General features: G+C 44.5%; 1 protein-coding gene and 1 long non-coding RNA gene across 9 annotated transcripts in view; one reads left to right on the top strand and one right to left on the bottom strand.

The window, feature by feature from the left end:
* The window catches only part of LOC147033883 (uncharacterized), a 109,846-nt gene that overhangs the window by 41,294 nt on the left and 41,373 nt on the right, over positions 1-27,179 (bottom strand). The window contains exon 4 of one of the 2 annotated variants that reach the window (XR_015055841.1): positions 3,487-3,658. The exons of the other annotated variant lie outside the window; for it this stretch is intronic. This is a non-coding gene — a long non-coding RNA (uncharacterized LOC147033883). The remainder of the gene's footprint in view (positions 1-3,486; positions 3,659-27,179) is intronic. 2 annotated transcript variants of the gene reach the window in all.
* The window catches only part of LOC147033884 (homeobox protein Nkx-2.5-like), a 101,192-nt gene that overhangs the window by 41,749 nt on the left and 32,264 nt on the right, over positions 1-27,179 (top strand). For 2 of the 7 annotated variants that reach the window (XM_085872181.1, XM_085872173.1), the window contains one exon: positions 11,998-12,470. In XM_085872181.1, coding sequence (XP_085728307.1) covers positions 12,185-12,470 — 286 coding nt within the window. In that variant the 5' untranslated portion in view covers positions 11,998-12,184. Of the gene's footprint in view, positions 1-8,995; positions 9,548-9,579; positions 9,843-11,000; positions 11,577-11,689; positions 11,787-11,997; positions 12,471-27,179 lie in introns of those variants that run through there. The other 5 variants (XM_085872169.1, XM_085872178.1, XM_085872159.1 and 2 more) reach the window with 5 other exon arrangements.

Here is a 27,179-nt window from a genome sequence, read left to right as displayed (position 1 = left end):
GTGGGGAGAGATACAGGAAAGTCGTTTGGCAGGTGCTCAAAGTATTAAAATGAAAGGTGGAATCAAACGAGTGGTTGGGGTGAGGAGGTGAAAATGCAATCGTTTTCCTGACGTAATATATGATTATGATTATGATGACGAGGAGCTGTACCATACTTTTTACAGAGCGGTGCTGCTGCTGTAACAGTTCAGTGGTCGGTGTTATACTTGGTGGTTTGGTTGTGCCTGGTGTGGTTTTGTTGTGCCGAATGGTTTGCCAATTGCTTTCGCAGCAGTCAGTAAGGATAGGGATTATGTAATTTAACCATGGCGTTAGCCTACTGTACCATACTTTTTGATAACTCACCTACTCTATGCGAAGGACGCAGTGGGGATTTTTTAAAAAACTGACACCAACTAATGCCAGCAGACTGTATGCCTGGTTTAACGTCCATCCCAGAGACGGCACACACATTGATGAAGAATCCGGATGACAGTTTATAGCCGGTTCGGAATTCAAACCGAGGCTAGATGGCTTAGCAGTTAGTACCGTGTACTCCAGGCCCTCAACCTGAGGGTTTCCTGCCAGCCCACGTAACATATCGATGATGCCTCTTTGCAAGGATGTTTAATTTGTTGGCAGAACATAAAAGTCAATATAATAATGAGTTCGTGTTCCATTTACGTGCACGGTCAACTTTTATCCCCAGTTAAAACTCTTATTTCATCGATTTCGTTCAAAGAGCATGGTCGGCCATCAACTTACCGATCAATCCTCGTACTCCGCTGGATGTCGGATCTTATACACTTTGAATGCATTTTAAATGCAGACGTTAAACATTGTTGGTGAAGTTACATTAATCACCCGCAATGCCAAAAGAGCCCGATATGGGTCGTTCGGAGTTCGGACCGCCATTCTACTGTGCTCTCTTCAGGAGGCGCCTCGGTGTGTGAACCAGGTCACCTTTTCCTATGACATCATCTCCTCCACCCAAAAGTTCGGACGTCTAAAATATCAAAGGTTGTGGCAGATAACATGTATTTCAGATTGTCTGCAAGCCGCACGTGTATTTAAAAATTATCCAATACCGACATTTACGGATACTTATCGGGAAACCGAAGTTGGTAATGAATGTAAAAGCTTTTTTGTGCAAAATGCAGTAAAATGGTTTCGACTCAACTCGACAGTTGGCAACAGAACGGGTAACAGGCAAGGTAATTCGAGTGCTATATGGTCGAGGCGATATGTAGGCCATTCGAGACGAATCCAAGGTGTGCCGACACGGTGGTTGCCCAAAGCAGGTACTGTAGCGGTCCGTGTGGCAGGTTCACACGTAAGTGGTATCGGTATTAAGGCGACGGGAACATCAACAAGGGGTTAATGGACGATTAGCCAGGCGGACGACTTCCTGCGCTCTCGAGTTTTTTCGCGGGGTAGGAGTGGAAGTCAGATAGGCGCCTGATAGTCCTGTTCGTGTGTTTGCACAGCCTGAGAGCTCTTAGCCACACAAACACCCGCGGAGGCAAATTGAACTGGACCACTGGATGGGAACCCCCCCCCCCCTCCCTCCTTACGCCAGAGCTAGGAGACCTTTAGCTCGATAACGAATGGCAATTCCCTTGATGTTACACCAACAGTACCTCTTCGCAGTGGAAAGGATTCTTGTTTTCCTCTTCACCCGATTCGCTTGTAAATGGAAGTATAAAGTTTCAAATGATTCCTAGTTTCACCGCGTGTGGTTGTTTCAGCCGTTTTATATAATTGCTCATAATACATCATTCATTACGTGCCAAGGATTCAAATGAAAATTGCCCTTTTCAAGGCTTCCTTTGTTTCTTATATTTTAACTCTTCCTCCGCATACCTTAAATTTCAATTTGAATTCCTTTTGCCGCATCTACCTTTATTTTCACTTTAATTTTATGTTCATTATGCAAATATTTTAAACTCTTTTGCTCCTGTGAATATTATCGTGTTCTTTGGTTGTTGAAGTTGATTTTGGATTCATTCTGTAATGTTATCAACTGTTTCGCCTCCATGATAATGACATGAAGTCTCAAACTCAGTTCCTATGTGTATATGTTTGTGCCACTGTCACTCGCAATGTAACCATTAGTATTCCATACGGAATGATATAGCAAGTACCATGGGAGAAAAAAAAAAACATCTCACAAATGCTCATTAGTGAGGTGTGATAAAAAGTATCCTGTGTGAATGAAACAGGAAACTATCTGGAAAGGTTTGGCACCAGAAGTGGAGTAAACATGAAAGATTATTCCCTTTATTAGTGAGGTTGGTTATCATCAACATAGGGCCATTTGGGGACATATAAAGTGGACAAAATGCCAAAAATATATCCAGATAATTAACTGGGTCGAGAGATTAAATAGACTCAATCACTAAGGGATGTGAGCACCAGGTATCGATTATGATGTCACTGGTTATAAATGCCTCCCAAAAAATCATTGCAATCACCAGATAGTACCATAAATCCGTTCAACGATGACGCTATAAATGAGATATCAATGTTTTCTAAGCCACAAATAGGAGCTCGTGCCTGCATCATGTAATTTAGATAAGGTTTGTTGGTGTAGTTTATACATACTTTTGAGTATGAATGGTAACGTTTCACCTGAACTGGTTTCAGGGATTTTGGTGACAAAGACAGTGGTGCTTTCAACAATGACCATTCATCATCCACATAATGGTTTTCCTCCAACAGTCAAGCACAGCTTCCAATATTTACAAATAAACAAATCATTAATGCCCTTACATACCTTCTTACAGGTAATACTGATGTTTGATTCTTCCTTTTCTTGCGTATGGCAGCTTGGCTGCCGGGTAGCTATCATTTAGTCGGGGCACGACTATGCCGCTGATGCTGTGCCCCGATACCAGTACACTGGTACTCATTTCGCCGACCTCGGAAGGATGACAGGCAGAGTCAACCCCACCTGATGTTAATTCAGCGGAAAACGGGGCTCAAACTCAGGACTCTAAGATCCAAAGCCAGCCACCCTAACTGATGTTGGATGAAGAGAACATGGACATATGTCTATACAATAACCTAGTCCAGGTAAAAACATCAGCATTTTCTCGAAGCGTGATCCGATCAAGAAAACGATTCCCTTTTAAAGCGAAAGTGAGTCAATCAAGAATTTTGCAACATGAATCGGTTTCATTGGTGGCTAACGATTCTTACCAACATAAAATGGTCTCGACGAGGAGTGGGGTGAAAAGTGGAAGGGCGGGAGATTTTATTGCCCGTCAATAATGTAAGCCCATTGACATGTTGTGGTGGAATCCAATAATTGCTCAAAGGATGCAAATTTGGCTTACTTTACTTTTTAACCATCCTTTCTTATTTCCGAAATTAAACACACAACCATGCAGGGTGTATAAACGGTGATCTATAGCTAAACATCACTAAATCTATAGCAAGGGTGAGAGATCACGGACACGGCAGGAGAAGCAGAGGGGTTACTTTGCTGTCAATTTGATGCTCACCAGGAAGCTTTGGGGAGCTGTTTGACTTTAAAAGGTGCTGCGGGCCACAGGAGAAGGCGGGCCTGCGGGCTGTTGAAGTGCAGGAATGGAGAAAGGGGTCTGCACCAACCGGGTGGAGGTTGAGGTGTGTCCGTGGGTATAGCTTACGGGATGGACGGTATTGGATACCAGACTGTCAGAAAGGGGGGACATTGAAAAAGATGGTGGTAAGATGTCTCGCCAAGACATTGTGCAACTAATTTGCCAGGCCAAACCAAAATGACCACACCATAGTCATCTCGACTGATCAGTATCTCCACAATCATTTTTCTTATTTTTAAACATGTTGGTCTACAAGTTTGAAACAGGTCCCCATACCACTACACCTGTTGACATAAACAGGTGTAAAACGGTCCACTGTACAGATCATCCTTCCCAGATAGGTTTCCACGCATTATGGCGCCACCGCCCACCGAGAGCTAAGCCCCTTCACTGCTCATTCGGCCTCAACCTCGACTCCTGCCCCTCGGGCTGTTGTGCCTTGGCCTAGGCCGCAAGATAAGCGCCGCCACCGTCACTCGCCCATGTTGTCCGCCTGGCAGGCCCTATCAGCGCTCGCCGGCGCTAATTTCCGCCCCTGGAATGTTAATTGAAACAGATGGGCCTCGCCCACACGATAAGGTCTTGCCAGAGCCGATAGGCTTCGGCGCGGCCTAGCACGTGCTGACAGCGGCCGAGGTGCCCGATGCTCAACAGACGCACATAGTCCCACTCCCAACATCATAGGCCTTTCCTGTCCGGGTGCTCGTGAGTTGCGTCAAGGCAGCTATCTATCCTGGAAGCCGCCTATCAAGGAGAGAGGCCTTCTCTAAAATAAGCCTTAATTCCATGGTTATTAGTAAGGCGATGTCAAGCCAACTGAAATGCAGCCAAAGTTCGTGTTCTTGAGACTGAGGACAAATGTTCATCTGGGAGGTGAAACTACTTGGAAACCATTAAGTGAATGAACAATTCCAGACTGTATGTCATTTGCAATGTTATAATTAGTTTACGTTATGGATACAGACAATGAGTGAAGGGAATCAAAACTGACCGTTCGGTGAACAGAGTGACATCATGATTTGGAGGTGTACGACATTTGTAATACAGGATTGATCGGCACTGTGAGTGCAGGCAATATTGAATTGATATTCAGATGAAGTGTAAACCTTTACAGGCAATAAAGCATACCAATAGATATACCGTCAAGCAATCAGCAATACTTGTGGAACTTGATATATAATCACGATATATACGTGTTCATCTATTATATACTGTATTGCTAACCATGGTGTCTGTCCGTATGTTTGTCTGTCCCCCGTTTACGGAGGCCTCTTCCCACGCTGCATTTGAAAATCTGAGCACGCAAGCAAAGCTTAACATTCACTTTTGAAACGATGTCCATGAAATTTTAGATTAACTTTTTAAAAAGTCTATGAAATAATTGAAATTGAGAGATTAACTTAAAATTATCCCATTACTGGGGATGGGTACTTTTGCTTGTAGAGGGATAAGTACAGACTAGTTACGTGAATGTCTCATAACAGCTCTTTTTAATTTTTTTATATACACTGTTGAGGCTCATATGAGAGCTAACACATTGAACGGAAAAAAAGTGTGGAACAGAGACATGAGGAGTTCTGTGGAAAAATAGAGGGATTTGGGGGGGGCATACACAGGGTATACAAGATGAACACTACAGGGACTTTCAGGAAGGAAAGCAGGGAATTTGAAGGTGATGGATTTGGGGTGGATTAGCGGGGGTATAGTAGACAAGATCGTGGTTTTGGATGGAGGAAGACAAGAGATGGTGGAAAACAGCTGTTTTGAAGACCTGGAGGGAAGAGTGGGATTGAAGAGAGTGTGGGAGTTTGTTCCACAGGCAGGAAAAAAGAGGGATGAAGGAGTGAAGGTGAGCAGTGGTTCTTGATTTTGGTAATTTTACCAGAAGGGGATTGCATGCAAGCGGACCTTGAGCAACCTGTGGAAATATGGGCGGGTCGGGTCAGATAGCAGACAGAGCTGGGGGGGGGGGAGGAGGCCAGAGAGGAGACGGTAGAAGACAGAAAGACCATTGACCTACCTGCGGTGAGAGAGTGAGAGACCCAAAAACTCAACCACAGCGTGAGAGATACCAATGATTCTAAATGCCTTGGTTTCCACAGCGTGAAGCTGAGAAAGGTGAGAGGCAGGAGCACCAGCACAGAGGCAAGAGCAGTACTCCATCAGGCTGTGGACGAAAGCTTTGTATGTGGTCAGGAGCTCAGGTGGACTGAGGAAGGACTTTGCACGATGGAGGATTCCCAATGGCAACTGGCTTTGGAGGCCATGTTGGAAATGTGGCTTTCCCAGGAAAGATCATGGCAGAGAGTGAGACCCAGAAGCTTGAATGAAAGGACTTCTTCAAGAGGATTGTTGGGAAAGTAGATTGGGGTTGGGGGGGGGGGTGTTCCAGACGGTCCTTTTGGAGAGACATAGCGAGAGTGTGAGATTTGTCAGGATTGAAAGACATGTTCCACATGTTGGACCAGCTTGTGATCTTATCCAGATCTGCAGAGATTTAAGAGGCTGCTGCTTGCCGATCTAAGGGATGATAGATGGAACGGCAGAAGGTGGAGTCATCAGCAAAGAGATCAAGAGGATTTTCCAGTCAGAGAGATGACTGATGAGAGCTCTGCATAAACAGTGACCAAAAACAATGATTGCTCTGCATGATTCATTACAACATTCCTTTTGGAGCAATTTGATTTTTCAACTTTTATGATGCACTTCCAAAATACTGATACAGCCTTATGAAATGCCTTCAAGGTTTGTTGCTGTATGCTTAATATCCTATGCCTGGTGTTGGCTTAATGACTAGAATGATGGGCTTGGTATCCTCAGATCCTGAGTTCAAATCCTGCTTTTCTGTTGAATTAATACGAGGTGGGTTTGACTCAGCCTGTCATCCTTCAGAGGTCGGTAAAAATTAGTACCATCTTGCTGGTATCCTGTGTCGGAGTGGCAACCCGTCCAGAATTGTGCCCAATATCCCAGGACACTGCTTAGGCAGCACCAATGCTCTGCACAGAGTATGGTCCTGATGGATGGATATTATATTGCTCGATTTAACCCGTTTATTCAAGCTCTTCCATGAGTCTCGACCTTGTGTACAAAACATCATTCTGGCATATAAAAACAAGCATTATAAGAAGTAATACTGAGGTTAAATCATGGAATGCCCCTATTTTATAGGAATACTTATCGTATACACTTCACAATGCTCATCGTATGGGCGTCGTACTAAAATTTGGTGCGTGCGTGAACGTTATAAAATTGAAAAAGGCTTGGCAGATCTCAATCAAATTTTGAAACGTGCTGGGGGTATTAAGGGTGAGGTTATGGGCACACAATAAATTCCCCCATCCCCCATGACTTCCAATTTTCATCTGAGCATGTGGTTTCCTAACTCCTGCTGGAGGGAATGGGTATTGCGAGTCAAGCACAAAATAAATTGCCCCACCTATTCTCCCCACCCTTCATCCTTGTTTGAGAGTCAGATCGGATAATTCTCATAGTTTGGTTCATGCATGTTTAACAAATGTTCATGTATAGTTGATAAATTGTCGCCATTTGGCACAAACGGCCCATTTATACAGAGTAATACCGCACCGTTGAAATGTTCTCTGTAAAATGTTTCAAATTTTCATCACAAGTAATGTGCGATCCATATGTTCGGACTAAAGACCCAGTTTGTTTGAATCACGACTGATTGTAAATTTCTACAAAATCACCAGCAAGCAAAAATGTATTGTTGAATGTTTATTGTTTCGGAACGTATAGATTATAGTGTCTTGGCATGTTTTTGAAATAATTTTAAATGTATCTTTTTTAAAAATCGTTGAAAATACTGGATATCGTTTAAAAAAATTTTTTTTTAATGTATTATTTTTCAAATAATTTTAAGTGTATCATTAAAAAAATCATTTTAAATGTATAATTTCTAAAATCATTTTAAATGTATCATTTCTAAAATCATTTGAAATGTATCATTTCTAAAATCATTTTTAATGTATAATCTCGAAAATCATTTTTCATGTGTAATTTCTGAAATCATTTTAAATGTATCATTTCTAAAATCATTTGAAATGTCATTTTAAAAATACATTTCAAATTTATAATTTGAAAAATCATTTTAAATTTATAATTTTAAAAATCATTTTAAATCATTTTAAATGTTTCATTTTAAAAATCATTAGAAATCATTTTAAATTTATAATTTTAAATGTATCATTAAAAAAAAATGTAAACATGAATTTTTTTCTTTTAAATACTTTTCAAATGTATATTTAAATATATCTTTTTAAAAGAATATGTAACACACGCATTGCACGTATAATCGTAATAGCATATAGAATATAGCAGATCCATCACATAGTTATTCATTCAAAAGTCATTCTTGAATGCTTTCGCTTATCTCGGCTCTTTCCCCTCACTTTATCTTGACACGTATCAGAGATAATACACGCGTCCAGTAATGGCTGGAAATGGAGCCCTTTCAAGCCCGTTTATTGTTCTTAATTGGCGACCGAAAGACCAATTCACCGAAAGTGTGACGTTATTTATCCTGTTATTTATCCAGCATATCGCAGAAACAACTCTGGAATAATCCAAGTTCACTTTTATGACATCATTCGTAATGCATGTGCGTAGGCCCTATATTTGTATATAACGACACACACACACACACACACACACACACACACACACACACACACACACACACACACACACACACACACACACACACACACACACACACACACACACACACACACACACATACACACACACACACAATGGTATATTATATTTTAAGAAACACCTGTACCAAGAGTGGACCACATGAGTTTATCAATAAATCAAAAGCCTGACACAGAATAATTCAATTAAGTGAAAAAAAATGTTCAATGTCGTTATATGAGAGAACATTGTAAACCACCAAGAACATAATGTGTCTAGGTGCAGACAGAGTTTTTAAGATCAGACTATGGACTTACTGATCACAAATGGTAAATGTTAACGTTTCTCAAAGCTAAGAATGTACCTGGGGCTGAGCCTGTTCACCTGGATAGTGAAAAACATCCATTTAGCGATTCCATGCCATACGTTCGGATATTTTTGTCTCGAAGAGGTTTAATTGTTATTTACACCATGGAGCATCTTTCACCATCGATGAACCACTAGAGAGCGAATGATTGACCATATTACATTCACCGCTTTGTTATTCACTTGCGCAACAAGGTGCTTCCATAAACCTTTCAAAACGTTTGATGAGCTTAATCGTTATAGACTGAATTTCATTAAAGCGCACTTGACTTCCATCTACAGGCCGAAGGGGACAAAAATGTACATTTACTGAGGGGTCACAGGGTGGGAAGGAAACTTAAAATAGGAGTAGGGTGAAGAGGGTTGAGGGACGGACGTGGGTGAATGGGAGAGGAAGAGCGAAAGAGTGGAAATGCAGACTGTGCAGTGTGTCAGTTAGGGTCTGGTGAGAGGAGACCAATGGGTGACGTGTTCTTCCACAGCGCCACCCAATGGGAAGACTTGCGTCGCTTCGCCAAAGGTGTCCCAGCAAGGCGGGCGTGCATTTCGTGTGGGCCGGGGCAAGCAGCGCATCGCAGGTCTCCTTAGTGAAAACGGCGCTCCCATCGCCTAATGTCCTCTTTTGTGCAGCGCGTGCTAACATAACGAGGTCTCTTGATGCACCCACGCATCAAAGTGTTCATTTACTGCACATCCACATCGAAGTCTCTTTTATTGCACGTCAACATCAAGATATTCTCCCACATTGAGGTCTTCTCTTGCGCACTCCTGCATCGGGGTCTTCTCCCACACACTCACACCAAGGTCTTCTCTTACTGCATGACCGTATCGACGTGTTCTCTTACTGCACACCCCATCGAGGTATTTTTGTTATTGCACATCTGCATCAAGGTCTTCTCCCGATCAAGGTCTTCTTCCACATCGAGGTCTTCTCCTACTGCACTCCCTCATAGAGGTATTCTCTTACCGCACTCATGCATTGAGGTCTTATACTTCCGCACTCCCACATCAAGGTATTCTCTTCCTCGCACTCCACCATCAATTATTTTCTTAGCACATGTCAGCATTAAGGTCTGGTCTTACCACACCCCTGCATTGATGTCATCTCTTATCGCACACCCGCAATGAGGTCTTTTATTCCATTCCCACACTCTCACATTGAGGTTATCTCTTACTGCAGGCCCACATTGGGGTCTACTTTGATGCTACTATTGCTTTGAGGTTTTGTATTCCCACAATCCCACATCAAGGTATTGTATTTCCACACTCCCACATCAAGGTCTTGTATTCCCGCACTCCCGCATCAAGGTCTTGTATTCCTGCACTCCCGCATCAAGGTCTTGTATCCCTGCACTCCCGCATCAAGGTCTTGTATTCCCGCACTTCTGCGTTGAGGTCTTGTATTCTCACACTCCCGCATCGAAGTCTTGTATTCTCGCACTCCCACATCAAGGTCTTGTATTCCTACACGATCGCATTAAAGTCTGGTGTTGCCGCACTCCCACATCAAGGTCTCATATTCCTGTACTCCCTCATTGAGGAATGGTATTCCTGCACTCCCATATCGATGTCTTTTATTCCCACACTCGCACATCAAGGTCTTATATTCCCGCACTATCGCATTAAAGTCTTGTATTTTTGCACTCTCGCATTGAGGTCTTGCATTCCCGCAATCCTGCATCGAGGTCTTGTATGCCAGCACTCCCGCATCGACGTCTTGTATTCCCACACTTCAGCATTAAAGTCTTGTATTTTTGTACTCCCGCATCTACGTCTTGTATTCCCACACTCCTGCATCGAGGTGTTGTATTCCCGCACTTCCGCATCAAGGTCTTGTATTCCAATATTCCCGCATAGAGGTCTTATATTCCCACAATCCAATATCGTGGTCTTTTATTGCCGCACTCCAGCATCGAGGTTTTGTATTCCTGCACCGAGGTGTTTTATTCCCGCACTCCCGCATCAGTCTTGTATTCCCGCACTCCAGCATCGTGGTCTTGTATTCTCACACTCCCGCATCGAGGTCTTGTTTTCCCACACTCCAGCATCGAGGTCTTGTATTCCCGCACTCCAGCATCGAGGTCTTGTATTCTCGCACTCCTGCATCGAGGTCTTGTATTCTCGCACTCCCACATCGAGGTTTTGTATTCTCACACTCCCACATTGAGGTCTTGTATTCCTGCATAAAGGCGTTGTATTCCTGCACTCCCACATTGTGATCTTGTATTCCTGCACTCCCACATTGTAGTCTTGTATTCCTGCACTCCCACATCGAGGTCTTGTATTCCTGCACTCCTGCATCTAGGTCTTGTATTCCTGTACTCCCACATCGAGGTCTTGTATTCCTGCACTCCCGCACCGAGGTCTTTCATTCCTGCACTCCTGCATCGAGGTCTTGTATTCCTTCACTCCCGCATCAATGTCCTGTACTCCCGCATTGAGGTCTTGTATTCCCGCACTCAAGAATCGAGGTCTTGTATTCTCACACTCTCGCATTGAGGTCTTTTATCCTGCACTCCCACATTGAGGTCTTGTGTTTCTACACTCTCGCATTGAGGTCTTGTATTCCTGCATTCCCGCATCAAGGTCTTGTATTCCTGCACTCCCGCATTGAGGTCTTGTATTCCTGCACTCCCGCATTGAGGTCTTGTATTCCTGCACTCCCACATTAAAGTCTTGTATTCCTGCACTCCTGCATTGAGGTCTTGTATTCCTGTACTCCCGCATCGAGGTCTTGTATTCCAGTACTCCCACATCTAGGACTTGTATTCCCACACTCCGGAATCGAGGTCTTGTATTCCCGCACTCTGGCATCGAGGTCTTGTACTCTCACACTCCTGCAACGAGGTCTTGTATTTCCACACTCCCGCATCGAGGTCTTGTATTCCTACACTCCCGCAATGAGGTCTTGTATTCTCGCATTAAGGTCTTCTCCTACCATACTCCTCAGTCAAGATCTTCTCTTACCACACTCCTTCATGAAGGTCTTCCCTTAACATACTCCCTCATCAATTACTTTCTTACCATATGCCAGCATTAAGGTCTTGTCTTACCGCACTCCCGCCTCAAGGTCTTTTCTTACCGCACCCCCATATAGAGATGTTTTCTTACCACACTCCCACATCGCTGTCTGCCGCAATCACCCGACCTCAACATGGGAGTGAAGCAATAGAAGACCATGTGGAGGGAGTGTGGTAAGAGAACACCTCTATATGGGAATGCAGTAAGATAATATATTGATGTGAGAGTGTACATCTGCATCGCTGTGTTCTCTTAGCATGTTTCTGCACAATTTCCTCAAAACAATTTTCCTGATAAAATACGTTTTGGGGTCTTTCTACAGTCTTTTCTCATCTCTGGTGAATTCTCACACACTCTTTGCTAATGGCAGCATGTGTTCCACAGGGACTGTGAAGGCTCTTGCAGGTTTAAGAGCATGAGCTGAATCTGGTGGTGTCGTTGAACCAACAGCAGTTCATTCCGCTTTCCAAAAAGGGGTGAACGAGGAGGAGGCAGAGGAGGAGGAGGAGGAGGAGGAGGAGGAGGAGGAGGAGGACATCACACAGGTGTCCGAGCGAAGCTGGTTGTGAGCATGCTCCCAAGTCCTATCACCTCCACACCCTTCTCCGTTAAGGACATTCTAAACCTCGAGCAACAGCAACAGCAACAGCAACAGCAGGATTCTCTAGACCCCTCCTCTCTAGCCTGCATGCACATCCAGCTCCCGACCGTTGGTTCACCTGCACACTCTGCTCCATGCAGCAATGAGGATGCTCGGGGTTGTTGCCTCCATTTGCTGCCCGTGTTCAGCAGTCCGGGTGCCGTGCAAAGCTGCGACTCAAATCCCGAAGAGGAAAGTCCTGGAGATCCTGATGAGCGTGAGTTTTACTCTTAATAAGTGATGCAACAAAAAATGTCATTCAAGTTGCGATTTTACATTTATAAAAGTGAAGAACAACTCCACACAACAGAACCTTTCACCTTGATTAATGTACAGGTTTCTATCACTTTGATTCTATTTTATGTTTATTTCCCTACTGATTGTGTTTATCATTTCACTCATGTGGATTTGTAAGGTGGGAGAGTTTTGTTTGTAATTCCGCTCTAATGTCGATTTGTAAAGTGGGAGAGTTTTGTTTATAATTCCCCTTTCATGGGGATTTGTAAGATGGGAGAGTTTTGTTTTTAATTTCACTTTCAAGTTGACTTGTAAGATGGGAGAGTTGTGTTTAAATTCCTCTTTCATATGGGTTTGTAAGATGAAAGAGTTTTGTTTGTAATTTCACTTTCATGTCGATTTGTAAGATGAAAGCGTTTTGTTTATAATTTCACTTTCAAGTCGACTTGTAAGATGGGAGAGTTTTATTTAAATTCCGCTCTCATATGGGTTTGTAAGATGAAAGAGTTTTGTTTGTAATTTCACTTTCATGTCGATTTGTAAGATGAAAGCGTTTTGTTTATAATTTCACTTTCAAGTCGACTTGTAAGATGGGAGAGTTTTATTGAAATTCCGCTCCCATGTGGATTTGTAAGATGAAAGTTTTGTTTGTAATTTCACTTTTATGTCGATTTGTAAGATGAAAGTTTTGTTTATAATTTCACTTTCAAGTCGACTTGTAAGATGGGAGAGTTTTGTTTATAATTCCACTCTCATGTGGATTTGTAAATTGGGAGAGTTTTGTTTGTAATTTCACTCTCATGGGGATTTGTGAGATGGGAGGATTTTGTTTGTAATTTCACTCTCATGTTGAATCACTCAATGGGAGAGTTTTGTTTCTAATTCACCTCAAATGTGGATTTGTAAGATAGGAGAGTTTTGTTTATAATTCCACTAATGTAGATTTGTAAGATAGGAGAGTTTTGTTGATAATTTCACTCTCATGTCGATTTGGAAGATGAGAGTTAAAAAAAAAATTTCACTCTCATGTCGATTCGTTAGATGGTAGAGTTTAGTTTATAATTTCACTCTCATATGGATTTGTAAGATGAAAGAGTTTTGTTTGTAATTTCATACTCGTGTGGATTTGTAAGATGAAAGAGTTTTGTTTGTAATTTCACTTTTATGTCGATTTGTAAGATGAAAGAGTTTTGTTTATAATTTCACTTTCAAGTCGACTTGTAAGATGGGAGAGTTTTGTTTATAATTCCGCTCTCATGTGGATTTGTACGATAAAAGACTTGCTTATAATTTCACTTTCATGTCGATTTGTAAGATGGGAGAGTTTTGTTTATAATTCCACTCTCATGTGGATTTGTAAATTGGGAGAGTTTTGTTTGTAATTTCACTCTCATGGGGATTTGTGAGATGGGAGGATTTTTTTTGTAATTTCACTCTCATGTTGAATCACTCGATGGGAGAGTTTTGTTTCTAATTCACCTCAAATGTGGATTTGTAAGATAGGAGAGTTTTGTTTATAATTCCACTCTCATGTAGATTTGTAAGATGGGAGAGTTTTATTGATATTTTTACTCTCATGTCGATTTGGAAGATGAGTTAAAAAAAAAAAATTTCACTCATGTCGATTCGTTAGATGGTAGAGTTTGGTTTATAATTTCACTCTCATATGGATTTGTAAGATGAAAGAGTTTTGTTTGTAATTTCATCGTCGTATGGATTTGTAAGATGAAAGAGTTTTGTTTATATTTCCACTTTCATGTCGATTTGTAAGATGGGAGGGTTTTGTTTATAATTTCACTCTCACATGGATTTGAAAGATGAAAGAGTTTTGTTTGTAATTTTATACTCATATGGATTTGTAAGATGAAAGAGTTTTGTTTATAATTTCACTTTCATGTGGATTTGTAAGATGGGAGAGTTTTGTTTATAATTTCACTTTCAAGTGGATTTGTAAGATGGGAGGGTTTTGTTTTTAATTTCACTCTCATGTTGAATGACTAGATGGGAGAGTTTTGTTTATAATTCACCTCAAATGTGGATTTGTTAGATGGGAGAGTTTTGTTTATAATTTCATCCTCATGTGTATTTTAATTTTTTTGTTTTTTGTATACCTTGTCAAAGCTCATGTGAGAACGAACACACAACGCACAGCAAGGGGGGCGTGAGACAAGAGGGGCGGGAGTGGGAAGGACAAAACAGTGGGGAACAGAGACATTAGATCTGTGGAAGGGAGAGGGATGGGGCGGTGAACATGGGGAATACAAGATGGACATTACAGGGACTTTCAGTAAGGAAAGCAGGGAATTTGAAGGAGGTGGGCTTGGGTGGATTATCGGGGGTAGAAAAGATCGAGGATTTGGATGGGGGATGATAAGAGGTGGTGGTGAACAGCTGTTTTGAAGGCCTGGAGGGAAGAGTGGGGTTGAATAGAGTGAGGGAGTTTATTCCAAAGGCGGGGAAAAAAGAGGAATGAAAGAGTGAGGGTGAGCAGTGATTCGTGATTTTGGTAGTTTTAACAGAAGGGGGTTGTTGGCGGACCTTGAACGCCCTGCAGAAATGTGGTGGGGACAAATCGCAGAAAGAGCAGGAGGGGGTGAGGCTGGAGAGGAGATGGTATAAGACAGAAAGACCACCGACCAGCCTGCGGTGAGAGAGTGAGAGGCTCAAAGACTCAGCCTCATTGCGGGAGATGCCAATGATCCGAAATACCTTGGTTTCCACAGCAAGAAGCCGAGAAAGGTGGGAGGCAGGAGCAACAGCCCAGGGGGGAGAGCAGTACTCCATCAGGCTGCGGACGAAAGCTTTGTAAGTGGTCAGGAGCTCAGATGGGCCGAGGAAGGACTACCCTACGGAGGATTCCCAGTCGGCGACTGGCTTTGGAGGCCAGGTTTGAAATGTGGCTTTCCCAGGAAAGGTCATGGCAGATAGAGAGACCCAGAAGCTTGAAAGAAAGGACTTCTTCCAGAGGATTGTTGAGAAAGTGGATGGGGGGGGGGGTTCTAAACGGTCTTTTCGGAGAGACATAGTGAGAGTGTGAGATTTGTCCGGATTGAAAGACATGTTCCACGTGTTGGACCAGTTTGTGATTTTACTCAGATCTGCAGTGAGCGAAGAAGCTGCTGCTTGTCGGTCTGAAGGAAGACAGATGGTACGGCAGAGGGTGGAGTCATCAGCAAAGAGATATAGAGGGTTTTCCAGAGAGTCGGAGAGATTATTGATGAAAACCAGTAAAGAACAGGGCCCAGAACGCTACCTTGGGGAACTCCAGCGTGGACAGGAAGAGGGGATGATAGAACTCCATTTAAGTCCACACGTTGACTTCAACAGGAGAGGAAGTCTGTGAGCCATGAGTGGAGATGGCCTTGGATACCATAGGAAGAGAGTTTGGTGAGCAGGGCAGGGTGCCAGACTGTGTCAAAAGCACGTGGTATGTCCAGGGATATGGCTCAGATTTCATATCTGGCATTGAGGACCTCCATCAATTGTTGGGAGAGCAGAAGCAGCATATCCAGGGTAGAGTGACCTGGTCTAAAACCAAATTGATCATCGGAAATCAAGCCATTGGAGAAGAGGAAGGATTTAATGTCTGAAGCGATGATGGATTCCACAACCTTGCTGAAGATTGGGAGAAGGCTGATTGGTCTGTATCTGCAGGGATCTGTTTTTGAACCTTTTTATGCAGGGAGGTAATGTTTGATTTCCAAGCAGATGGCAGATGACCTTGAGCAAATGAGAGGGTGAATAGAACAGAGAGAGGGTGAGCAAGAGCAGAAGAGCAGGTTTTTAGGACACGTGGGCTGATGCCGTCTGGACCGGTTGCAGAATCTGAGTTGAGGTTTGACAGCAAACTCTCCACCTTGTCAGGAGTAAAGGACACAGAGTCCAGGGACAGTTGGGTGCGACTGGGTAAGGTGGGTCGAGAAACCGATGGGTTTTGGAAACAAGATTGAGCTGCAAACACAGAATTTAAGCATTCATCTTTTTCACAAGCAGTATCAGCAGTGCGGCCATTTGAGGTAAGGGAGGGGATGGAGGGGGAACATACACCAGAAAAAGATTTGATTAGATGCCACCAGGATTTTGAGGAGGGAGAGCGGATTGAAAGTTCAGACTTGAGCTTAGAAAGATGTTGTTTTCTGGCTCTCCTGAGGGGAGATACACACTTGTTCCGACCTTTATGGAAGGAACTGAGATTACCCTCAGTTGGGTTTGCTTTCCATGAGGCAAAGGCAAGTTGTTTCAGGACAAGTGCCTCGCCACAAGCTTCCGTGAACCAAGGGCGGGAAAACTGTAGGACAACTGAAGACGAGAGGGGATAAATCTGTGCATGAGGGAGAGCAAGTTTCTTTGAAAGAATTCCCAGGATGAGTTGATGTTTGAGAAAGTAGTGATAGGAGACCAGTCTATAAGTTTGATGGCTGCTTGGTGACCCTGACAGTCAGCTTGAGTGAAATGCCAGACTCGACGGCGGTGAGGTGGTTCTCTGATAACAGCCAGAGAGATGTCCACTTTGACAAGGACGTGGTCAGAAGAACCGATTGGAGCGGAGAAAGAGCAGCAGATATTGTCAGGGAAATTTGTCAAAATCAGATCCAGAAGAGATGGAGTACCATTTGTTGAGATCCGGGTCGGGAAGTTGACCAATTGAGTCAGTCCCAATGAGTCGCAGAAAGTGCCATGACAGGTGTGAGAGGTACCCACACCTCGCCAACTGGCGTGATGACAATTGAAGTCGCCACATATGAGGAAGAGAGAGTTTGGATGAGAAGATAGAAGTTGATCCATGTTTTTGGATAGTGAAATGGAAATTGAGTCATCACTGTTTGGTGGATGGTGCAGTACACATATAAACATGAGGTGGGAGTGGAGGGAAGCCGTAGCCAGAGGTATTCCTGGGGGTGTGGGGGAGTGAGGTCTGTGCATGGAGAGGGAGGAATTGAGTCTTTGATGAAGAGAGCAACTCCTCCACCAGGACGAGGCTCAGATCTGTCATACCAGAGGAGGGAGTAACCAGGGAGAGATACTTGGCAGTCAGACACGTCTTGTGGGAGGAAAGTTTCTGTTCGGCAGATTATGTCTGGTTTGTCAGTGGCAACCTGTATGGAAAGATCTGAAAGGTTTGAGCGAAGGCCCCGGATATTTGAAGTCCATACTGTTAATGAAGAGGGAGGGGAGGAGGCTTTGAGTGCAGGGTGTGGGAGGGTGAGGGGGAGGGTAGGACAAGGGATGGGGGGGGTGGTAAGGAGGGTTGTTGAAGGAGTGTCGGGGATTGCAGAATAGCTAGGGGAGGGGGCCGGATGAGGAGGCGAAAAGGCTCTGTGGTGCTGGGGGAGAGGGGGACAAGAGAGGGGGAAGAAAGGCAGTTGAGGATTTGAGTTGGTGGAGTGAAGAGATGGAGGTGAGAGGGCAGTGGAGGGAGGCAGGTTGGTGGATGCGAGGGGGGGCAACTTTGAGAAGGATGAGTGAGGGGTGTGAATGGTGGGAGAAAGGTGAGGGGGGGAGTTTTTAAGAGAGGTGAGAGGGAGGCTTGGAGGGAGAAGAATGTGATGGTTGCTTTCAGAGTGAGGGGTGAGAGGGGTGAGTTGGCACTGAAATTGGAAATACAGAAGGGTTGATGGAAAGGGAACATTCATAGCAAACTGTGGTTTAAAAAAGTTTAAGGTCAGAGATGCGATAAAACACTTTTCTTGATGGATGCAATAAAGGCGAATTCAGAGAATGGAGAGAAGAAACGCTGTAACAGTTGGATTTTTTCGGCAAGGTATGAAGGAAAGGTCGAATTGAGAGCAGTCTGTTGAAATATAAGAAGAGTAGTACATTATGACACGGTAAAGAGTACCACACGTGTGAAAGAGGAAGGTGAAGCATTATAAGAGATCATTTTTATTAGTATTATTGTTTGAGAGAGTTTTCATCAGATTAGATCATGGAAGTGTTGTGGAAAAAATCCTGAGGTGAATGGTGAAATTGGATCAATAAACGCAGGGGGTCTAAACAGATCATGTGGTCATGGGAGAAGCAATTTCACTTTCATATGGATTTGTAAGATGAAAGAGTTTTGTTTGGAATTCTGTTCTTATGTGGATTTGTAAGATGGGAGTGTTTTGTTTGTAATTTCACTCTCATGTTGAATCACTAGATGGGAGAATTTTGTTTATAATTTCACTCTCATGTGGATTTGTACGGTTTGAGAGTTTTCTTTGAGACATGAGTACATGGATGGTTAAACATCGAGGTCAATGAAACTAATGTCGAGAAATGCATTCAAATGCAATGAAATTCTGGGAAATATGATGAAGAACTGCTTTGTGAAATGCAGTGAAATGGAGGGAAATGTAATGAAATGCAGTTGGCTTCCGTAAAATATTGTGAGAAATAGTAGAATAGATTTAAATGCAGTTATATTGTTGTGGAGCCGGGCATCGGTGGCGAGCACGACCGCGAGGTGGAGCAGTAGAGTCGGCTCCACCGGACACCCAGAATCTACATCGTGCTCCTCGGAGAACTCCGAAAGGCACGGTCCCTTTCAGGACCGTGAATCGCCAATAAATCGGCCGCATGGAATAGGGTTAATTGTCAACTTCAAGAACCTAAGTATCCACGCGGCAAAGCGACTAGGGAATTCACACCCTCGGCAGGCCTCGAGCGGAACGAGCCGTTATCGTGCTCGAACTGTGCGTAACCCGAGCGGATAGTTACCAAGACCCGTCGGTCCCAATGCACAATTTACCGTTTCCCAATTTCCCAACACGCACCGTGCTAAGCCAATGAAAGAAATACAGAAAGAGCTGATACATTCAACAAAAGGGATATATATTTACAATAGGCAGGGAGGGAACACACAAAGAGCAGAGCTATCATGACTATAAGAAATGCAAATTTACACACAAGCACTGATACAGTTTACTACTTAAAGACAGGCACACACACAAACACACACACACACACACACACACACACACACACACACACACACACACACACACACACACACACACACACACACACACACACACACACACACACACCCACACATACACACACACACACACACACACACGCACCCCGTCAGGTCTTTGTTGAAGGCTTCCAGCTCGAGGACAGGTGAGCTGGAGACCAGAGCCTGTGCCTGGAAGTGTCCACCTTGTGTGGTCTTCGACGATCCGGCTCGGCAGGGCTCAAACCCGCAACGCGATTCCGCTCCAAGCACCAGGTACCGCGCTCTCCAACCGGCCACGTACCAATCGACCAAGACCAAGGAGAAGATCGGAGGTGATGATGACCCAGGACCAGACGAACGAGCCAGCTGGCGGGACTCGAACCCGCAACACGATGATGATGAGCACCACGATGACCACGACCCCAACCCTTTCTTTTTCCACCCAGCCTGGCGATTCTTTTTATTCCTTTTTCCTCCGGGGTGAGCAAATCGCCGTATGAGGCGCTCTCCACCCTCATTGGCCGGCGTGCCGTGGGAAAGTCGCTCTCTGTGGCCATCTCAACCGCCATTGGCCAGCGTGCCATGTGAAAGTCGCTCTCCGTGGCGTGATTGGACAAGGGGCACGCCCCTGCCTTCCTGGGCGGATTCCCGGTCTGAGGCGATGGAAATCTCCGCCCACGTACGTGGCTGAACGCACGTGGGCAATGGCGTCAGTGTGTGAAGTGAAGTGAAGGAGGTTTGTTGTAAACGAAACTCCGCAGCGCACACATGTAATTCCCGTTAGACACAGGTAGGGGACCTAACTATAAACACACACTTAACAATTTTACAGTTCTATAAGGACCTGAATGTTGAGTGCAGTAAGCTTCCAAATTCGAAACAATATATAGTCAGGTCAGGTTAGGTATGGGAGCATGCACCAGAGCAGTGCATCGCTGTTTCCACTTGTCGCCAGTACTCCAGGGGCCTCCATCTGGCCATCCCCCAGGCAGATGCCTGGCCCATCCCCATCTCCTTGAAATGCTGATCAACCTGCTGCAACCAGGAGGCATGTGGTTTGCCCATTGGCTTCCTCCACACACGAGGCTCCCTCGCTGAGATAATCTAGTGAGCAGGATCAGCGTCAGGAAAATGAGCCACATGTCCAGAGAGCCTCAGCTAATGCTCACATACTATGCAGGTAACAAATCTTATTTGTGTCTCTCTCAGCAACCCCTCGTTGGATACAAAGTCCGACCAGCGATAGCCAAGGATTCTCTGAAGAGACCTGGTGCCAAAGGAATTAAGTCTCCATCTCAGATCCCTGGTTTAGAATCCAAATCTCACATCCATAGAGCAAGAATGGCAGCACAAAGGACCTGAAGACTCGGACTTTCGTCCTCTCACACAAGTACCGGCAGCACCACACCCCATGATCCAGTGAATCCATGACTCCCCAGGCCGGACCCAGACGTCTGTTGACCTCTGGCTCACAGCCAGCAGAGACATGAATATAACTGCCAAGGTACGTGAATCTCTCCACGACCTCAACATCTTCACCACAAACAGATACAGATAAGATAGCAGCATCCAAGATGTCATTGAAAGCCTGGATCTGAGTTTTGACCGAGGAAACCCATAATCCCAGCGGCACCGACTCTTCATTCAGCACCTCGAGGAGCCCCAAAATGATATCCAGTCTCCACAAAGATGACTGCATCATCTGCAAAATCAAGGTCAGACATCTTGACATTTCCAATCAATGCACCACAGCTTGATCTCTCTGACATTCTCCCCAGAATTCAGTCCATACAAGTGTGTGGGGGCCAGCACACACCACTGACAAACTCCAGTGACAACTGGAAATAAGTCGGAAATGGTATCACCACATCTCACAGCACTCTTGGTACGAGTGTATAGTTTAGACATCAGATTTATCAGTTTTAGTGGCACCCAACAAAGACCAATATTTCTCCAGTCGGCATCCCGATTCACTGAATCAAACGCTATTCATGAGTTTAACATAAGCTGCAAGCAGCCCCTGCCAAAAAACTCTCATCTGCATTCAGTGAGTACATGAAGAGCAAGGATACGGTCAATCGTTGACCTCTTTGGTGTAAAGCCTGACTGCTCTGGGTGCTGGTGCTCAAGCAGATGATGGCAAACACTATCAAGAATTATCTGAGCAAAGGCCTTGCCTTGCACTGAGAGCAGCGTCACCCCTCGGTAGTTGTTGCAGTCCTGGCGATCACCCTTCCCTTTCCAGTGAGGGACAACAAGGCCCCTCTACCAGTCAGTTGGGATGATGCCTGTGTTCCAAGCAGAGCACAGAACTGCATACAACATTTGTACAGCATTTCCACCAGCCTTGAGAAGTTCAGCATGGATGCCGCAGATCCGAGGACCTTTACCCCATTTCAACCAGTTCACTGCAGCCTGTGTTTCCACAAGCAAAGGTGTATCACAGTTGATTGGAGGGTCAGCAACAGGGAGAGTAGCACCCCTGACATCCAACTCAACAGCTGGTGGATCAGCCTGGTACAGTCTCTCAAAGTAACCGGCCCAGGGGCCTTCACTTCTGACTCCTCTGTCAAGAGCCCACCACCCTCCGCTCTAACTGCAGTACACTGAGGGATGGGCTCGGAGGAACGCAATGCACGAATTCCCCTGTAAGCAGGACAAGAATCACTTCACCACAGGTTTATGCTCTACCCCCTCACAGATTCCTCGCACAAAGGCCTCCTTGTCCACCCTCAGCACACAGGTAGTTTTATGCCTCAACTCCCAGAACATCTCAGCTCTGCCATTAAGCCTGATCCTGCGACTCTGGTTCATGTTATCCATTGTCCCTTGAGAGGCAAAATTCTTCTTCGCCCTGCAGTGAGTTCCATCACATCCACCGGCAATATCAAGGATGGTGGTCTTGAAGGCACTCCACAACTCTTCAAGATTCCCCAAGGCACCCAGACCCCACAAATCCCCACTCAGCCTGTTCGCAAACTCCTCAGCAATCCTCTCATCTTTGAGCTTGCCAACATCCAGCCTAGGCTGGGATGGTACCATTCTCCCAGATTCAAGCTGCAACTTCAGAGTTGCTTCCACAAGCCTGTGGTCAGTATTGAGGAACTGAGCACTCGGGTAGACCATGCAGTTCTGGATCATCCTCCAGTGACCATCAACGAGCAGATGGTCAATCTCCTTTGCCACACCACCAGTACTGGAATAATAAGCCAGCGATGATCTTGTGGGTGCTGCAACCATGAACAAGCCATCCTAAGTCTATGGCTTCTTGCAAAGTCAAGGATCATATTGCTATTCAGGTTCAGAGTTCCAGACCCATGGTGACCAACATAACCATCCCGATCAGTTCCAGTTGATGCATTGAAATCCTCCAAAATGAGAAGAGTATCTTGCTTGGGGCACTGATCAACCACAGACTCGAGCGTGGCATAGAATGCGTCCTTCACGGTGAGATCACTCGCCTCAGTCGGGGAATTTACAGAGACCAGGGAAATGACACCCAAGGAGTGACGAATCCTTAGTCTCATAATATGCTCGTTTACTGGTGTTACCTCAATTATCAATGGAGTCAGCTTATTGGACACAGCTGCAGAAACTTATTGGGCATGGTAACCATCAGAGTGACCAGACCAATTGTAGGTGTAACCACCCGCCATGATCTCGCCACGATCCGGTCTCCAAACCTCAGAGAGTGCTGAAATACCGATGTTCAAACGCTTGAGCTCAGATGATAACAGACAGGTGATCATCCTCTGTCATGGAAGATGTAAAATATAGGGATATAGTATAGATGTATCGAGAGGGGGATATAGTATATAGTATGATGTAAAATGTCGGGAAATTTAATGACAGAGAGTAAAACTAGTGGGGCACCTGTGGAAAACCCATGGGCATAGAAATGTATGATGTTTGGATCAGCACTCTTCATAATGTGAGGCTTCACTTGTGGGATGGAGGTGGTGGGGGAGGGGAGAGGGGAAAGGGAGTGGGGAAGGGAGGGAGAGGGCAGTGGGGATTCTGGCAGATGTGACGTCCAGTTTAGGCACATACATTGATGGGGAAGGAGAGGCGGGCAGGGGAGGTTGTTGAGGGTGAGAAGAGGAGAGAGGTTGGGGAGGGAGAAGAGAGTGGAGAGGAGAGGGGGGAGGGAGGTAGGGGAGAGGGGAGGTAGGTGGAGAGAGGGAGCAGGAGAAGGGGAGAGGAGATGGGGAAGGAGAGAAAAGAGAGGAGAAGGGGGAGGAGAGAGGAGGGAGGTCGGTGGGTGAGGGGTGGGAGAGAGTGTGAAGTAATTTACTTCTGCCTTCACTTGATTGACTTGACTGGGGGAGAACCTGCCTTGATAGACTTACAGCGAATACACTTTACTTCACAAATTTTAAATTCCTTAAAACTAAATATCAATAAATATTGGATTGCATCTTTTGTCCACATATTCAATTTATTACTTTCAAAGTTTTTCGAAGTATTGTTTCATTATATAGTTGGAAAAGCGTTGTCACTCGCATAAAATAAACTCTTTATATACAGGGTGTCCTAAAAAAATATACAACTTTTCATCTGCAAAGAGGATGGTCATAACATATATTTTTAAAAAAGACATATGGCTGGATAGAAAGCTGAAAGGTTGAAGTTTATTGTACCAATGTCAAAATTGCCACCAAAATTTAAATTTTGGTATAGAATCGTCGTTTTCTTTAAGACCACATGTTCGACAAGACTCCACGTTGTCCGATCACTGCCTGCAAACGCGTTGTCATGTTCTCCATCACTTTGGGAAACGTTTCCTGAGGAATGTTCTTGATTTCTCGGTGGATGTTTTCCTTCAGCTGATCAAGAGTCTGAGGCCTTGGGTTTACATAGATCCTGTCCTTGAGATATTCCCACAAGAAGAAGTCTGGAGGAGTAAGGTCAGGGGAATACAGTGGCCACTCAACGTCTTCGTAGAGGGAGATAAAGCGGCCCTCAAAATGTTGGTTGAGAAAACGCCTTGTTTTCCTGGCTGTATGGGGTGGTGCTTCATCCAGCTGGAACCACTGGGTTCTCATCTGGATCAGGTTGTTTCTCCTACGGGCCTGAGTACGTAGCTCAGGCAGATAGAATTCCTGAATCATTTCGCGATAGTTCCTCTGGTTTACCGTGCAAGTGCGTCCCTGGTTATCTTCAAAGAAGTATGGACCAATTATCCCATACCACCAACCGCCACCCACATGGTGACTTTGAGAACAGATCGAGGCACCAGTTCAGTTGATGCATTACCGGGATTTTCAGTTCCCCAGTACCGAAAGTTTTGCTTGTTTACCTCCCCGGACAAGTGAGCATGGCATTCGTCCGTCATGTGAAGTTTTTTGAGGAAGTCTGCATCTTCCTCCAACTTTCCTGAGAACCAATTTGCAAAGTCTAGTCGTTTGCGTTTCTGTTGATCAGTAAGCACCGTTTCCGTTTGAATTTTGTATGGAAAGGCATGAATGTCTTGGCGAAGGATCCTCTAAACGGTGCTCTTATGAATGTTTGTCTTGGCAGAAAGTCGGCGAATCCATTTTTTTGGACTCTGAACGACCGCCTGTCTCGCCATTTCCACATTTTCTTCACTACGACCTGTCCTCTTCCGACCACTGTGACCCCTGTGAAGGTCACATATGGTTCCCACATTGGTAAACTTTGCGATGGTGCAATTTATTGTCCGAAAGTTTGGTGCATGGCGCAAGTGGATACCGAAATGTCTCGAGTTAAGACGTTGCACCTGTATGACACTTTTCGTCTGGTGCCAAAGTTCAACAATTTTCCCCTCCCTCCCCTCCCTCCTCAACACTTTCCCTCACTCCTCACTACCAACCCCTTCCCTCCTCTCTCTCCCTCCACACACATCGCGTCCGACCAAATACTTTCAAAACGGTGTCAACTAATTCCCAAGCAGGGAACCTTAGCCTCGCTCTTCTACTTCCCCTCCATCCATCGAGACCATACTCTGTACAAAGCATCAGTGCTGCCGAAGCAGTCTCCTGGGCTATTGGGCACAATCCCGCATGGGTTGCCACTCCGACACAAGATACTCGAATGGCTCAATCATCCCAGCAAGCAGGTACTCATTTTGCCGACCTTGGAAGGATGACAGGCTGAGTCAACCCCACCTGGTCTTAATTCAATGGTAAGCGGGATTTGAACTCAGGACCCGAGGATCCCAAGCCTGCCACCCCAACCATTAAGTCAATACCAGTCATATTCTCCCTCCCTCCTCTCACTACTGCCCCTCCCTTCACTCTTCAACTTCCCTCCCTCCCTCTTCTACTTCCCCTCCCTCTCCCTCTCCCTCTCATTACTCCCACAACCCTTACTCTTCTACTCCCTCTCCTTCCTCTCCCTCTTTCAGTATACCATCACCAGCTTGGTGTTGGCTTAGTGGTTAGGGTGGCTGGCTTGGGATCTTAGAGTCCTGAGTTCGAGCCCCGATTTCCAGTGAATTAACATCAGGGGGTTGATGCAGCCTGTCATCCTTCCGAGGTCGGTGGAATGAGCACCAGTATACTGGTAATCGGGGAACTGCATCAGCAGCATAGCTGCGCCCCTCACCAATGATGCAACCAGCAGCCAAAAAAGCAGCACACGATGGGAACTCAACAAAAATAAAAAAAATGTATAACGTTATTTTTAATCTAATATAAATGACATGTTGGAAAAGATAGTTCTACCTTTGGTGTATCCCAAGAACTGCATGTTGATTTATGAAATTATGACAAAGGCACAGGCTGAACGACAGAAATATAGTATAACAAAAAATATTAATATGAAAAATGCTTATAAATTAATAAATTATCCAAGCCCGACTGAGCGAATGACTTGGTGAGATAAAGTGATTTATCACAATATATATCCTTAAATAAAACGGCTTAGTAATCCCACGATACAGAAGTGTTTTCCAAAGATACAGATTTTATCTCCAGGTCAGACAGAATTCACAGTTACAATTGAAATAAATTTTAAGAAGAAGGGCGTATCGTTTTTATGCGAATAGAACATTGGAGATATGATATGAATGATTTAGGGTATAAGTGGTCATTTAAAATATACCTCGAACATCCGAAATAGTTAAATCAGTCTCGTAAGGAAGAATATTATCCACTTGAAGTCTGGAAGATATTTATTATTTGCCTTTGCATATCTCTTTGAACAAACTTGTGAAATTCCTCCTCTTTTTAGCCTTCTCAATCATCAAGAGCATATCTACATCACTGAGAAGATCAAGGGGTTGTTTCATCGTTTTTAACATAGCGCTCCAGGCTAGTCCAGGAGATGTATAATAATGGACAGGATCAAGTCCATCGGAATCTTTATTATAACAAACTTTTCTAAATTTCTCAAACACATCAGCGAGTAATAAAACATCAGTTATTAAATAAAGGTCCTGATATTCACACATATTCTTTTTCTCAAACTCTTTCCAAACTTGTTTTGCTCTTTCATATTCTTCACCCGTAATGTGACATCTTTCTTACTTGTTGTAAAAATGCTTTTGAGGAGGAAGTCTTGTTTCTTTAAATCTTTCAAAGGAATCCATAAAATCATCTTACTATAATTCCCCGGTTCTGTGTTTGGAGCGTCGGCAGGTCTCCTTCAGGGCTCTCTGCTGATGATCTAAAAGTTAAGTTTCCGGTCATTATCTGTCCCGTTTTAACTGTTTATTTTCTCACCTACATATTACTGCGTGTTCCTAGTTCGGTTTTGTTTCAAAAATCGTTCTATTTTGTGAATTTT

This window comes from Eptatretus burgeri, chromosome 1 (genome assembly GCF_056783735.1).
Source record: "Eptatretus burgeri isolate ZD-2024b chromosome 1, Ebu_testis_v1, whole genome shotgun sequence".
In the NCBI taxonomy this organism is placed as follows: Eukaryota; Metazoa; Chordata; class Myxini; order Myxiniformes; family Myxinidae; genus Eptatretus; species Eptatretus burgeri.
Note: the sequence above shows the minus strand (reverse complement) of the source record. Positions and strands in the feature narration are given on the sequence as shown.